Source organism: Crinia signifera, chromosome 2 (genome assembly GCF_055691185.1).
Source record: "Crinia signifera chromosome 2, ASM5569118v1, whole genome shotgun sequence".
Lineage (NCBI taxonomy): Eukaryota > Metazoa > Chordata > Amphibia > Anura > Myobatrachidae > Crinia > Crinia signifera.
This window is the reverse complement of record NC_139218.1, coordinates 103,525,080-103,542,164: the sequence shown is the minus strand read 5'-3', so window position 1 is coordinate 103,542,164 and position 17,085 is coordinate 103,525,080. Positions and strand designations below refer to the sequence as shown.

General features: G+C 42.9%; 1 protein-coding gene across 1 annotated transcript in view; it reads right to left on the bottom strand.

Annotated features, from left to right (window-relative positions):
- Nucleotides 1–17,085, bottom strand: part of LOC146059945 (amine oxidase [flavin-containing] B-like) — a 67,898-nt gene that overhangs the window by 19,465 nt on the left and 31,348 nt on the right. The window contains exons 7-10 of the mRNA XM_083172663.1: nt 10,935–11,084; nt 8,742–8,901; nt 5,318–5,414; nt 3,354–3,407 (exon numbers count right to left, since the gene is read on the bottom strand). Coding sequence (XP_083028789.1) covers nt 3,354–3,407; nt 5,318–5,414; nt 8,742–8,901; nt 10,935–11,084 — 461 coding nt within the window. The remainder of the gene's footprint in view (nt 1–3,353; nt 3,408–5,317; nt 5,415–8,741; nt 8,902–10,934; nt 11,085–17,085) is intronic.

The following is a 17,085-nucleotide window of genomic DNA, read 5'->3' as shown; positions in this document are numbered from 1 at the left end:
GTTCAGCTTACAACGCTTTTTCTTGAACGCTAATGAACATATATATAGCTATATTTTATTTTAATGGATGTGTATGCTTGTTTATTAAATACATTTTCCATTACTACACTACATTTATTTAGCATAGGCTCAGGGTCTTAGGAGGAGGCCTTCTAAAATCAAAAAATAGGAGTCGGTGTCCACAACAACAAATTGGGATATCGTTTATTTTCACATTCTGGGGGAAATATAATGTTATATGCCCCCCCCCCTCCCCTAACCCCACCCCCACCCACTCACACACACAGACAGACACATCATCAACACTGAATTAAGTGCATTAGTTAATGGTAAACCTTTTAGAACACCCCCATTTACCAGTTAATAGAAATATTTCAAGTTCAGCAAATAACCTATATAGTACAAATGATAAATGTAAGCAGTTATGAGAAAATTAATAAAAAGGAAAGAATATAGGCGCATTCAAACTCTCTGAAATTGTATAACTTTAGTATTGTCTAAATCACATCAATCAAAATCAGTCTTAATTGATGTTGGGCTCCCAGGGCTAAAACACACATTTGCTTACATTTAACGATTAAAATGAAAAAAAAAAAAATAATATATATATATATATATATATATATATATATATCTGCTAGTAACTGTGTGCTTTAACCCTGGAAGCCCAGCATTCATTTTAATTGATCTGAAATCAATTTCAAATCGAGCATTAGTAAATTTACTCCTACATATGCCCCTGATAGAAGTTTAAAAAGTACAACAATAAAAAAAAAAAAAAGAGAGACAAGGTGGGGTATTCAATGCCGCAGCGAGCGGCCGGCGAGGGGGTTAAACAGCGAGGATTGCTGAAAACCAGCGATCCTCGCTGTTTAACCCCCGCGCCGGCCGCTCGCTCTATTCCACGTACTGGGGAAATCCTCGCCGTCACAGGACGGCGAGAATTCCCCAAAACAGCGAGACCCACGGCTGCTGCAGAAAACTTGCAGTTTTTAGCCGCGGGTCTCGCTGCTTCTGGAGCCGCATCCGCCAATTCCCCCTCGTTTAAAAAAACGGAGCGAGGGGGAATTGGCGGATGTGGAGGCTGTGTTGAATGCTGTCAGGGTGAGTGGTGACAGCGAGCAGGAAGCCCTGCTCGCTGTCACCACTTGCAAACAGCATTGAATACCTGCCAAGGAGTGTTGTCGCAATTGTGATAAATTAAATATTAAGTAAAATTGACAAATTAATGGTTTGAGATTACAAGAGATCACAAGACTACTTCTATTACTAATATAAAACATTACTGTATATTGATAAAATTGCAAACACATATTTGTGAACTAACAGACTATAGTCAGATATAAATTATATAAATGAGTCCAATAGGGTAAAATTCCACCTCTATCTGAGATAAAAGCTATGTGGAGACGGAACTGATAAAATCAAATATTATCTCATGTTACCCTATTGGACTCCTTTATTTCCAGCTTAGGTTGTATGTTCAAATATACTTAGGGCAGTATTCAATGCTCCCGATTCACCGTTTTTTTCGGCGAATCGGGCTGTTTTCACTCTCTGTGGTGAATCTTTTCCCCTGGAAATCTGATTCACTCCATTCAATGTTCACTGTTCGCCGAAAGCACCAGCGATGTGTGCTGAGCGATCTGTCACTGCACGTTTTCTCAACAGAGAGATCAGGGGCGATGACTAGATATTTCAAGCATGCTTGAAATATCTAGCCCGGTGATAGTGATGTGCAGGTCCATGCATCATTATGGCTATGGGCTCTACACACACAGCTATTTGTGCTTAATTTCTAAGTCATCTCTTCAAATCTAGTCAGATCACTTAGAAAATAAGCTAAAATCGCTACGTGTGTAGGCCCCATAAGAGCCTCCCTTTGAGGTGTGTCGCTTATCCTTAGGGAATCCAATGTGGTTTTGCTGGCCACACATACAGATGGAGCACCTGTCAGCCAACCTGAAGTATCGCCAGATCTCCTGAGCTGGCACAGGCTGGCGAATAGGAGCTCAATCTGATGGAGACACGTGAGCGTCTCACATGCTCGCGTTCCCCATCAGCACGGTGGCGGGAAGTGGATTCCCTGCCCCTCTCCACTTCAGAAAGACGGGCAGGGCAAGTAGGGGGGCAAGTGGGGGCAGCTACGGGTGAGCAACAAGGAGCTGGTGGAGGGCGGCGGTGGGCTCCGTTATAATGTGGCGCGTGAGCCCCCTTCTGTCGGCTGGCGGCTGGCAATGGAATCGCCAGGAGCAGCTCCAATGTGAGCTGCTCCATCTGCATGCAAGTAATGAATGATCCTACAGATTCCTCTCCTAGTAAACTGTGGAGTGTAGCCTACAGTATATACATCAAATCCTATTTGATATTTATTTATATCCCATGCTTGGTTACATTGTTCTACTGCAGGGGTGACAAACCTAGAGCTGTCAAGATCTACCAAGAGTTCATATTTTTCAGGCAACCTGTGGATCTATAGTAGGAATGAAAGCAGCATGTTTGAAAATGTGACAGTTAGTAATGACTACAGCTGTGCGCCAGCTAGGTAATTTTGAAAACATAGACCGTTGGTATATATCGAGAACTGGTTTGGTCAGCCCTGCTATACTGTCTTTACCACTACCACCTCTGATAGGAGGTAATTCCAATTGTCCACTACCCATTCTGCTTAAGTGATATTTCCTCAGATTTCCCCTAAACCACCCTCCCCCAGTTGTAGTGCATGTCCTTGTGTTCTAATACTTCTTTTCATTTAAGAATGTTTCCTTCCAGGATCTTGTTAAAATCCTTGATATATTTGAAAGTTTCTATCATGTCCCCTTTTCCCTTTCTCTGCTATACATTTTGAGATGTGTTGTCTTTCCAGGTAAGTTTTGTGATGTCAGAGAGGGAAGAATATTTAAGCGCTTTCTTTCTAGAGGGGGCGTGACATCTTGTATAACTTAATCACACCACCAAAGCACACCAATGGCTCCAATGCCTGAAGAAGGGGTGTGGTCTCATCGCAAGGAGTATGGCCTGGACTCCTTTTTTAATACTCTGCAGGTATGTCCAACATGCACCTGTAGACCCGTCTGACTGCACTGCTGGCTTCTACCCTGTGACTGGAGGCGAGTGATGCACATAATGGCACCTGGCACCTGTAACTGAGGTAAAGTTGCCATCTTTCTACAAATTTCCTTTGTAGAGTGACATCCAGGTGTGCCCTGAACTCTCCTAGTGATGCCACGATTATACTCATTCTACATTTATACATAAAAAAATATATGTATTTTCAAAAGCAAATGTTTATGTTGCTGTTGTAAATGTTGTAAATGCCAAACATACATGAGCACTAAACTTAATCCAAATACCTTTCTTCCTTGCTCAGATTTGCCAATGAAGTTGCTTTCCTGGACAAAATGAATCTAAAGTAAAAGAAATAACACTTTCAATAAAATATGTACCTATGCAAGCAGCATTAGAAACAGGTGCATAAAATGAAAAATGTATGGGGGGGGGGGGGTGTATTCAATTAAATAGCCTTTCCCCCTTGGCAAACTCAGGGTTAATGCATGGAAACTCAGTGATTCCATGTAGACCAGGGATGGGGAACCTCCGGCCCTCCAGCTGTTGTTGAACTACATATCCCAGCATTCCTTGCAACAATTTTAGACATATCCCAGCATTCCTTGCAACAATTTTAGCAGAGCCAAATAGCAAAACTAGCAAAGCATGCTGGGATGTGTACTTCAACAACAGCTGGTGGTCCAAAGGTTCCCCATCCCTGATATAGACCATAGAATAGTTGCAAGGAAAAATAAATTATTAAAGGTATAATGTTAATCCCCACTGTATTTACCTCACGATAAACCCCATGACTAATTGAAATAGGGTATGGATCATTGGACAGACAGCAACTAGGTCAATAAGCACTAGGTCAACACCAATAGGTCGACATGCATTAAGGTTGGCGTAACTGAAGGTCGACATGCAGGAATGTCAACATGACTGATGGTCAACATGGGTTAGGTCGACATGACTGGAGGTCAACATGGGATAGGTCGACAGGTCAAGAGGTCGACACAAGCATTAGGTCGACATGGGGAAGGTCGACATGAGGTTTTTCAACATGGGGTCAACATGGACACTGAACGTAGCACCGCGTCCCCTCGCTCGCCGAGCTTCTGGCACGGTGCCTCACTATGCTCAGCACACTATTTTATTCTCCCACCATGCCCTAGTGGATGGTAGGGCATGAAATACCTGTTGGCATATAACAGCTCAAAAAAAGGGTAAAAAAACCCATGTCGATCTTTGACTGTCGACCTTCCCCATGTCGCCCTAATGCTTGTGTCGACATAATGATCTGTCAACCTTCAGTCATGTCTACCTTAATGCATGTAGACATAATGCTTGTCGACATAATGCTTGTAGACCTAGTGACCGTATCCCATTGAAAATGACCCTATTGATTTAAGTGGCCCATACACCTGGGGTTTATGGAAGCAATCTCAGATCTACTGACAGTCGTGCTGGGCAATCAGGGATATTAAACATGCTTAAGAATCCTGATTCCCCGATCCCTGTGGGGATCATTTAATCTGGACTTTTCAACATGCTAACTAGGAATGCCAATCCAGGGGCATTTTTTCAATCGCGGGAATTGGGATTGAAAAATGCTCGATCCCAGGATTGGCATGCCTAAAAGAAAATTGCCCCTGTGCCCCCCACACTAACTTACTTTTGGGGAGGGGGGCAGGTGGCAGCGATGCGGAGACAGGCGGCGGGTATTATGTGGGTGGCCTGGCGGGAGGCAGGTGCCGGGGCCACACACTTACTTTTGGGAAGCAGGCGGCTTCGGCGAGGAGGCAGGCGGCTGGGGAAGGTCCGGCGGCGATTGGGTTCCGACGGTGGGGGTGTAGTGCTACAGCCTGCGCAGTGTGACCTGTGACCTAATCATGCTGCGCAGGCCGCACGCCAGGTCGGGGACAGCCGGGCAGCGTCTGAGCGAGTGCTCAGACGCTGCCCGGCATTAGACTGCGCATGCGCAGTCTAATCACGAAATCCCAGGATTGGATACTCCAATCCTGAGATTGAAATCCCGGACATTTTGGGGCCAAATCCCAGGATCCCGCCGATCCCAATCCCGGGATGGCCACCCTAATGCTAACTATCCCCTATCTCCATGTGGATTGCTGATCATTGCTAACAGCCGATAAGCACATCAAGTCAGTGGGAAAAGCAGTGACAATGGGTCGGTGGATTTAGCCCACAGATGGGCCATGTTATATTAATGAATTGTGAAAATGTAATCCTTCGTTTAATCCCGTCTTACCCTATGAGAGCAGGTACAGAACCATCAGGTTTAGTGTCATCCAATGTATATCCAATTGGTGTGTCTTCATCTTCCATTATCATACATCCACAGTAACCTTTTAAATGTAGCAAAATAGAAAAGTATCACGCATAAGATATACTGTAAGAGGAAAATACTTGCACTGGCTGGAGAGCTGCAATTCGTTTCGTATATATATATATATATATATATATATATATATATATATATATATATATATATATATATATATATATATATGTATATTTCAGTTAAAATAACTCCCTTTCCATTAAACTAAAGATTTTTAAGTAGTTAGCGGACATAGGGTGAAATGTACTAGGATGAGAGATTCAGAAAGTGAGAGATTTGGTAAGAAATCTTCAGTTTTTTTAAAGCAGCAATCATTTACACTGCAAAATCATACTGGTTTTGCAGTGTAACTGATTGCCGCTTTAAAAAAAAACTGGAGATTTCTTACCAAATCTCTCACTTTCTGAATCTCTCATCCTACTAAATCTCACCCATAATGTTTTATCTGAATTACTAGAGGAGACAGGTTAATTGTCTATTACAGTGGTTCCCAAACTGTGCACCTAGGCTCCCTGGGGTGCCTCGGAGCACTTGCAGGGGTGCCTCAGGTTGCTGGTCCAGAACCAATTCAAATTGTTTATGGTCAATGTAATGGGCAAATATGTGGATAAATAGAAGTGAATCATGTTCCTCACCACATAACTGGACTTAAGGATGACATTTAGGCACAACTTATTTAATTTAATTATTATTTTATTTTTTTCTTGGTAACAAACTTTTGACCTAGGGGTGCCCTGAAAAATACTCTGATACTCTAGGGTGCCATGAATCAAAAAAGTTTGGGAACCACTGGTCTATTACAAGGAAATACATATAGCATTCTAGCACTGGTGTTACTATACCAAAAGGCAATCAAGCAAAACTGCATTCTACAGGATTGTGTCATATATATATATATATATATATATAGACAGAGATGTAGATCCGGCACTCCACAATAGAAACAAATGGCAGCTTGCCCCGGTGCCCTCCACAAACCACAAGGTCCTCAATAAGGAAGAAGGAAGGTGGCACTCGGAGACGGTAATCAATCACAAAGATGCTGCTTTATTGCAGGTTTAGGTGTAAGCACCAACACAGTGTTTCGAGCCGCAGCTCGTCGTCAGGGTACTCGTCGTCTGTACCCTGACGACGAGCTGCGGCTCGAAACACTGTGTTGGTGCTTACACCTAAACCTGCAATAAAGCAGCATCTTTGTGATTGATTACCGTCTCCGAGTGCCACCTTCCTTCTTCCTATATATATATATATATATATATATATATATATATATATATATATATATATATATATCCTAGAACAACAAAACAAAGAAGCGCTCCATAGTGCACAGCATCATTTGATAAAAGGTTTATTGTTTTAAAAATCCTTCCAGGAATGAACTGGATAAAATATCACGTACTGCAAGCGGCGGTTAGCAAAACCGCTGGTGATTTACAGCATACACGATCTGCTTCACGCAGTGATCAAGTTGGAGCGGTTACACTCTCAGTCTTTCTCCGTCGCCAGGCCACGCCCCAACGCGTTTTGTCACTAGGACTTCGTCAGAGGGCTGGGGTATGTATATATATATATTTCTTCAAAGGACAAACAAGCTGCGGCACTCTGAGGACTTTCAAATACGTGTATTTAAGGCATTAACAAGTAATGCAGTTTCCGACGTTTCGGGGCTCGTGTTAAAAGGATCACACAAATTACGCAGAGATTTGTGCCAGAGATACATAACGGGAGATTTAGCACAAGAGATTTCACTCTTTCAGATAATGGGCCACATACAGTGAGATATGTGTCAGAGATTCATAACGGGAGATTCAGCACGGGAGATTTAGCACGGGAGATTTAAAATCTGTTACAACTGTCACAGAAAGTGACGTTAAATACTGCACTTCATCACAAAAATAATGTTATATGGCAATTCCTAAATACACTTAATAAAATACATTTCCTTAGTAAATAAACATTGGCGGCATAATGTCCCTCCCCCCCCAAGCAAATAACGGTTAGTGGCAAATAAAACTATTTAATCATTGGTGGCCAGTGCCCCCCCCCCCCCCCCCCCCAAAAAAAAACCCCAACCTTTCAAATCATTGGTGGCCAGTGGCCCCCCAAAAAACCCTTTTAAATCATTGGTGGCCAGTGGCACCCCCCCCCCCCCCCCCCAAAAAAAAACTTTTAAATTAATGGTGGCTAGTGGAATCCCCCTTGCCCCCCATCCCCTGCAAACAATCGCTGGTGGTGCAGTGGGAGCAAAAAAAGGAGCTTTCTGAGCGACTGCTCTGAATTGTACGGCGGGTCCGTTCTGAATCTTGGACAGATTCAGAACGGCGGGGGCGCGCATGTAAATCGCTGTGTGGGCTATACACACAGCGATTTACATGCGTTTTCAGTCATTTTCTGAGTGATTTGTTAAAATCGCTCAGAATATGCCTGTATATCGCGCTGTGTGTGGGGCCCTTAAGTCTTTGGGTCTTTATTTTGAAAAGCAGGTCACAACATACCAGTTCATTTCTACAGGCAAGTGTAGTTACAGGCAGCAGCATACAGGTAATCACAGCTTATAATAGACTCTTTAAAATACTCCAGTGGTCCCTGCCATAGCCCACACCCCATCCTATCACTTGGGCAGCTAATCCACCATCAAGAGCCTTTACCCTTTGCCCTGGAAAGCCTTATATCAGGACACAAGTGCTGCTGATTACCCAACCTTGCTTCTGGTCTGGATCCTCCACATTACTCTGATGTGGAGATATGCTGTCTCTGTCACACTAGCTTATGTTTTATCCAAGTGGAAATAAAACCTCATTTAAGGATTTCATACTTCAGTATACTGCTACATGTACATGAGTACTGAAAACCAGAAGGTCATTGATCTTTGCTTTTGCAAAATAGTGTACTATGTACTGTACATTCCTATAGGACACCACTACCATATACTCTACAGAGTAAGGACTGTGACTGCTGCAGGCTCATTATCAAAATCAGTGACTTTCATAGTGAATGCCATATGCAGAGCCGAATTTCCCATTAGGCACGTGAGGCACCAGCCTAGGGGCGGCACATGTTTGGGGGCAGCACTTGGATGCCTGTGATAGTACTGTCAGCCCAAAATGTACCAATAACTGCAAAATATCCACTGTACTGTACTATATTCCATCTTAAATAGAGTGTAAATGGATAGGACATGCAGATACTGCCCCTATAAACTGTCCTACTTAGTAAACATTATTGTAGTGCCTAGGGGCGCCCTCCTCCCTAAATCCGCCCCTGGCCATATGTGCATGTGATGTTAGCACAATCTGTAATGATTACCCTGCTCTGATATACCACTTACCCATTTTCCTCCAGAAGGCTTCCTTGTAATACACCATGCACTTGATAACAGATCCCATTGGAAGGCGATGTATAAGCTGATTTCTGACTGAAGGCAGCTCTGGGTCAAAGTGGATCTTTGTAGTCAGTACTGGTGGAATAGCACTAATAACATAGTTGCTCTGAAAGTACAAATGTTATTTCTGTTACTAAAAGTATATAAATAACTATCAGTACAAACCCACACTTGCCCATTCCTATAGTTACAACAGGTTCCCTGATTGCCATTAGTCCTTTTTGGTGAAAAGCTGAATATAAATAAAAATTTTAACAAAATCTCTTTATAAACATAGACAGAAACAACGGAGATGAAACACTCAGTCACCTTTGTAGCTTATCGCCCTTAAAAAGAAATGGCTATGGAGTTTAGACACTTTCAGTAAAAGATTAATTATAATGCAAGATTATTAGGACAAATACCATGTATAAGACAATGGGCCTAATTCAGACCAGATCAATGAGCTGCTAATTTTTGGAGCCCTACGATCAGGTATACTCCGCCCCACCAGAGTGTAATCCCACCCCATGCTAACCTGCAATTTGCTTTGCAGGGCTTGCGAAAATTTGCTGATCACCATCAAATGATTTTTCAGTACTTATTTCCTAGCATGGCGCCCATCGTATGCCATCGATGGGATGCGATGGGAGCTGATTTTCGGGTCTTAAGACCCGCACTGTACAATTTTAATATCGCGTCGCATCGCATGCCATTACAATGGCATGCGATGCGATCAGACCGATTTTTAATTGTACAGTCACCCTGATGGGTGATTACTATGTCAAATGTACCCCCACAGTTAACGCCACCCCCACTTTCAACGCCAACCCGAAGCGTGGCGAGCGGCGGCGGTACGCGTCTTCCGACCTTTTCATACCCCCACTATCCACGTCGGCGTGGAGTTGATTCTATATAGTGTGGCGAGCGCAGCGAGCCACCGAGTCCGAAGCGTGCTGAGGGGACGCGGATTACTTCACAATTGCCTGTACAATTAAAAATCGGGTCAGATCGCATCGCATGCGATCAGGTCGCATGTGATGTGATGCGATCGATACAATGGCATAAAATGAAAATCGTGGGCGCCGTGCTAGGAAACAAGTACCGATTTTTCTAGTGTGTGCAACCTGTGCGTAGCCCAGAACTTACTCAGCACTCCAATAGAAGCAGGCTGAATGGAGGGCAGAATGGATGTCACATGCCTTCCCCTCAAATGCCTGGGCACTCCTGCATTTTCCCTGACACTCCAAGAAAACAGCCATTTGCCACCCCAAAATGCTGTCTTCCTGTCAGTCAAATTGCCTATGGCCAGCGATAAAAAAGTAGCAGGATTTTATCACAGGACTGTGTCGCACATGTGTAGTAAGGGCCGTACGCATGTGAAGTCTATCGATAATTGCCCGGCCTGCGAAATAACAGCCGTGTGATCAGGAATGAATTAGGCCCAATGTCATAAAGAAAACCATACTACCTTCTCTCTGTCATAATGAAGGCACAACATGAAAGTAATGGCAGTACCGGTGGAGCAACACTTGGCTTCCCCCATAGAGGTGAGGAGCAGAATTAGCCTTTTATTATATAGAATAATATTATACATTACTTATTAAAAAGATCACTAACAAAAACTGGACAAACACCCATGAATATATTCCAGATTGTGAAAAAGTATAATGAAAAGAGGCGATTGTGAACTACTTATCGATATTCACAAATATCCAATAAACCCTTTCTGTGAAGCAAATCAAATTATGTTTGCTTTAGTTGCTATATACAAATGTAAAGAAACCAAGTACAAATCTGATTCTTCAGCTAATTACTTATGAAGTTTTAGGCCCCCATACTGTAAATCTGTGATGGCTTTCCCCAATTTTCGAATCCACTCCATTTTGAAGATCCGCCAATTGAAGGCGCTGGACGGCAGACATCGATGCTCAATAATCCATCTGGGAAATTTGGCATGCTAATATTCCCTACATTTTCCAATCCAATCAGGCGTTAGGGGATCAGTGACCTGCCCGAATCATACTGTTATTGGGGCCTTTAACCCATACACCTGTTCCTTTAATGCTGCATTGAACATCAGATTTTAAAAGCATCTATACAGGATAGACAGATTATAAAATTATGCTTTTTGCTGTTTATTCTGCGTTGTCAGTTTACCTTGTAGATTTCATGGTCTAAGGTTTCCACGATGACCGTTTCACCTGTCTGATCAAGTCTGATTACTGGGCTTTGTAACTTAACCCGACCCTGAAGGCGCTCCATTATCTTCTCACTTATCTGACCAGACCCCCCAACAAATTTTCTCTCCTGAGAACATACAAAAAAACAACAACAGTTATTGCGACATTCACACACACACTGCACCAATTATAAATATGCCACTGTAATGTATGACTTGTAAACCTAAAATATAAATCCAGCTGTTCTAGGGTTAACTTGTTTCTTCTACAGTTTGCAGGAGTGTACTCCATTTGCGAGAATTTTCCATGGGTTAGTACAGTTACCCAGTTTTTGGTGGCTCTTAAGTGATGCTAAACACGCATCCATTCAACCACTGCTTCTAAAACCACATGTAAAGAAAATCCTAAAACCATGTATAAAGGAAATGGGCTCGGGGATAGCTGAGGATATAACAGAGACCGTGTGAGCAGAGATAACTGAAAATAATAAAAATACAGTAAAACAAACTTCTAATAAGTGTATGTTACAGACCACCTAACATTGATGAAAGGAATGATTTTAGTCCAAATAATCGGCAGATCAAGGGGAGATATTAATTTATAAGAGATTTTAACTTTCCAGAAATGGACTGGTCAAATGAGACTGGTACGTCAGCTAAATGTGGGGGATACCTAAACTTACTGAAGTACCAGTATATTACATTAACTCATAATGGGGAACTATTGGATTTAGTATTAACAAATAATATACATTTACTATCAAATACCAAAGTAATAGAACATCTGGGACACACTGACCACAAAATGGTTTCACTGAAAATCAACTTCTATAAACAACAATATAAGGGACCATCTAAAATATAAAAGTTTAGGAAAGCTAACATTGAACTTTTCAGGGAATCTTTAAAATAAATTGAGTGGGATGTGTTATTTGAGGGGGGAAATCCAGAGATGTGGGAAATTTTCAAAAATTTGCTAGATACACTAACAATTAAATATATCCCAAAAGGAAATAAGGGTAATATCAAAAGGAAAAAGCCACCATGGTTGAACAAAAAAGTAAAAAAAATAGCAATAAACAATAAGAAAAGAGCATTTAAAATATACAAGGCTAACAGGGACGAGGTGGAATTCAATAAGTACAAAGAATGAAATAAAATTTGTAAAGGGGTAATCAAATTAGCTAAAAGGGAAAATGAAGAGTGCATAGCCACTGAAAATAAAATCAATTCCAATAAGTTTTTCAAATACATAAATAGCAAAAGAATAATAAAAGAGAGCAAAGGCCCCTTAACTTATATTATCGGAAATAGCTTTACTGCGGATAAGAACAAAGCAGAACTGTTCAATATAATTGTTTCATCTCTCTTTAGTGGGGAGGAGCAGAAAGTGGAACCCACAGGCACCACTAGAACTTAATATTGAATTCACTACAAAAGAGATCAATAAGAGGCTCAGCATAATCAAAACAAACAAATCACCAGTTCTAATGAAATTGATGGAGGAATTAGCAAACCCTCTTTATTACATTTTTGTTAAATCATTTTCATATGGTACAGTGCCAAAAGACTGAAAAATAGCAGAAGTAGTACCAATATTCAAAACAGAAAAAAAAGTGACTACCCAACAAATTTTAGACCAGTGAGCTTAACATCAATAGTGTGGAAATTATTTGAGGAAATTTTAAGGGATGGTAAAATATTCAGCGATGCATAGTATAATCAGTAATAACCAACATGGATTTGTAAAAAATCGCTTGTGCAAACAAACCTAATAAGCTTTTATGAAGAAGTGAGCAAGAGTTTAGATAATGGAAATTCTGTAGTCTTCCTGGATTCTACTAAGGCTTTTGATACTGTGATCATTAAAATGGAGGAATTGGGTTTAGGGTTAAAAAAATTGTAGATGGGTAAGAAACTGTCTGCAAGATAGTGAACAGAGAGTGGTTATAAATGGTGTAGTGTCAGGTTGGATACCAGTATTAAGTGGAGTACCACAAGGTTCGGTGCTAGGGCCCCTTTTATTTAACATGTTCATTAACGATATAGGGTTGGATTACACAGAGAAGTTTTCATTCCTTTTTGATTTAAGGAAGGAGTCTAGGACATTTGGGCTTGCGTTCAGTCTAGAGGAGATAAGATTTCTTATCCTTAGAAGGAAAAACTTTTTACAGTCAGAGCAATTAGAAATGATGGAACTCTCTTCCTTGAGAGGTGGTGTCAGCAGACACAATAAATACATTTAAAATAGGGTTGGATAGACATTTATTGGTTAAAAACATCCAGGGGGACAACCAACAATCGTAATTTGTCCAAAATTAAAGCAAAATACACAATTAATATCTGGGGTTATAACAAATAGACCATACCCTCTAACCCAGGGGTGTCCAAACTTTTCGCGACGAGGGCCAGTTTTGGTAAGGTGAAAATGTGGGGGACTGACCATTCAGCCTAACATTCTTTCTCTGCCCCCATTGATGTATGTCCCCCTGCCTGACCCCTCCCATCTCTGTATGTTTCCCAGCCCCTTGTTTAAGCCAGAGGACGAAGAAGCAAAGCAGGAACTGTAAGGACAGGAGATGCTTGGGCTCCCACTGCCTCCCTCCTCCACTCTGCATGTTATGGGAGCAAGCTTCCCCCTTGCTGCACCCCCTCCCCACACACTGCTGTCACTGTGATTGCGGAGGAGGGTGATATACATTTGCAGCTGCAGGGGTTGGATGCATACTCACCTGAAAGACGCCAAACACATTTCACTGTGGCGGCCGGCACCTCCTCACTGCTGCAGACCGCAAGGTAAAGGCACGCTCCCTGGGGCCCCACCTTTAGTGCTGTGTGTCCCGCATCTGATGCTCCACCTGCTTCTGGCTGGAGGCAGTGGGCCACTTGAAATGACAGCACGGGCCGCAATTGGCCCCCGGGCCGGACTTTGGACATGCCTGCTCTAACCAATGGTTAAACTTGATGGATGAATGTCTTTTTCCTAAACTACTATGTAACTATGTATGTACTCTGTTGCCACAGTAGGAAGTGTGGCCTGCAATGTTATACTGTACGTTGTATTATGCTACTGTAGCTTCTCCAGTTCCCTCCACCCACACACAGAACATACAGTACATGTTTTTGCAAGTCAGTTATTCTTAAATTAAACTTGAATACTGTAACATTTTATGACCTAGTTTGTGCATGTATTACCCATTAAGTTCTGTACAAAGGTTACTATGTTTAAAAAACCAGCTGACATGACTGCCTGTATTTTTATTGTATTATTGCATTATGGTACACACAGCAAATGCTCTGTAAACCTTTTTATTCACAGCAATGCGATCAGTGTTAAACTGGAACTACTAGTCATACCACTTTCACACTGCCTAACGGTTTTAAAAAAGGTATTTTGAAACAGTATTTAAAACGGGTCTGAGCCTTCACATTGCAGTAAATTACCGTTTTAAATACTGTTTAAATACCATTCACATCAGTCAACCTGTTTAATCCCCTGAAGACAGGCAGAACGCAGGGACCAGCCTATCACAGGTGTGAAAGGAGTATCATTGTCAGTGCTGCTATTAGGCCCACCACATGGCTATGGTAGTGGCTGCGGGTCTTAACAGCGACCGTAATCACTATGCCAACTATACTGTGACACATTACCGCACACTGGGGGTCTCTCTCTGGTGTTGGGGCACAGACACCCTTTCACAGCTCCCCCCCCCTCTTCCTTTGAGGAAGACATGACAGCTGTATATAATGGGAATATAATATATGGTATCTGGACTGATCATAGACTGACTCATCATAGACATTCATATGGTCGACCACTAATGGTTGACAGTCAAAAGGTCGACAGGGTCAAAAGGTCAACAGTCAAAAGGTCGACAGGGTTTAAAGGTTGACAAACAATAGGTCGACAGGGTCTAAAGGTCGACATGGAAATGGTTGACAGGCTTTAAATGTTGACAGGCAATAGGTCAATATGGTCAAAAGGTCGACATGGTTAAAATATCGACATGCCTTTTTTTTTGTTACTAAATTTGGTACTTGTTTCCTATCTGGGCGCCCATCGCGGGCATCGCGTGTACATCGCATGCCATTATAATGACATGCGATGCGACCGACGCGATTACCGCGATTTTACATAGGGAACAATGTTAAATGTCCCAATTGACCCGATTTCACATAGGGAACAATGTTAAATGGCCCCCCCCCCAATTGTTAACGCCACTCCACGATCAACGTCAAGCCGAAGCGTGGCGAGCGCAGCGAGCCCGCGAGGGGCGGCGGTACGTGTCCTCCGACCTTTTCATACCCCTACTATCCACTAGGGCGTGGAGTGAGAATAGAATAGTGTGGCGAGCGCAGCGAGCCACCGAGCCCGTAGCGTGGCGAGCGCAGCGAGCCCCACGAGGGGACTCGGACACCTGTGAAGCCCGCAAGGGGATGTGGATACCTGTGAAGGTATCCGCGTCCTCTCGCCACGCTTCGCGCTCGGTGGCTCGCTGCGCTCGCCACACTATTCTATTCTCACTCCACGCCCTAGTGGATAGTAGGGGTATGAAAAGGTCGGAGGACGCGTACCGCCGCCCCTCGCGGGCTCGCTGCGCTCGCCACGCTTCGGGTTGACGTTGATCGTGGAGTGGCGTTAACAATTGGGGGGGGCATTTAACATTGTTCCCTATGTGAAATCGGGTCAATTGGGACATTTAACATTGTTCCCTATGTAAAATCGGGTCAATTGGGACATTTAACATTGTTCCCTATGTAAAATCGCGGTAATCGCGTCGGTCGTATCGCATGCGTTTTTTTGTCAGCACACGACGCGACCGACGCAATTTTTTTGCTTGCGATGCCCACGATCAAAATCGTGGGCGCCCAGATAGGAAACAAGTACCCTAAATTTTCAGCCGACATGTGCCGACAGGAGGTATTTCATGCCCTACCATTCACTAAGGCGTGGAGGGAGTATTAAAATAGCCATGCTTCGAGCCCGAGCCCTAAGTGTAACGCGTCCCATGTGAGGGGACGCGTTACACTTAGTGTTCATGACGACATAGACACCCTAAAAACATCAAAAACTCATGTCGACCTTTTTCAATGTTAACCTTTTGACCATGTCAAACTTTTTCATGTCGACCTTTTAACCATGTCGACATTTTGACCATGTTGAATGTTTTCATGTCGACCATTTAAAAATGTCGACCTTTTACATGTCGACTTTTAACACTGTCGACCTTGTGACTGTCGACCATTAGTGGTCAACCATATGACTGTCTATGATGAGTCTATCTAGGATTTACACCATAACCATACTATATGGCAGGAACAGATATTCCTCCTGACAGATATATACAGTATACGGTATATCATCTAGATATATGTCTAGTGTCAGTTTGTGTGTCTCTAAAACACTGCCATCTGTTGGCAGCAAGCAAAACTACATCTTTCTCACAAACACAGAGGCAATCACAAGGTAGCAGACTAGCTTTCGAAGCATTTGCTTAGAGCAGGCTTACTAGCATACAGTATATATATATACCTCTTTGTCCAAACTTGTCACATTTTGGTAAATATATTCCTATTGTACTCAGCCTAACCGCCCTCCTCACCTCAATTCTGCTTCTGTAAACGTAGGGAGCCATCTTTATGTTGCATGTGACTGAATCTGCATATAGACTCAAGCTTAAGCCCCTTACACCCTCGACCTGGGGTAGCCAACTCCAGTCCTCGAGAGCTACCAACAGTTAACCTTTTCCAGTTCTCCTCACAGAATCACAAGTGAAGTAATTGGCTCCAACTGTGGATCTTTTCAAATGTGTCAGTGAGTAATGAGTGCACCTGTGCAGCAGCTAGGTGGTCTGGAAAATGTGATATGTTGGTAGCTCTCGAGGACTGGAGTTGGCTACCACTGCCATAGACCATACCTACCAACTGTACTAATTTCTGCTTGATCGTCCCACCAGGGGCTGGCAGTATCCCGTTGTGGGAGTTAGGAGTCCCCCATGCTCTGCTGTGCTGCCCCTCTCTATTCATGCTGTGCAGCTGGGGGCATGGCCAGAAGCTCTCAATGTTTACACTTCCAGCTCTTCCACGAGAATGACGGAATGTCATTCTCCAGGTCCTCCACCAGCCAAT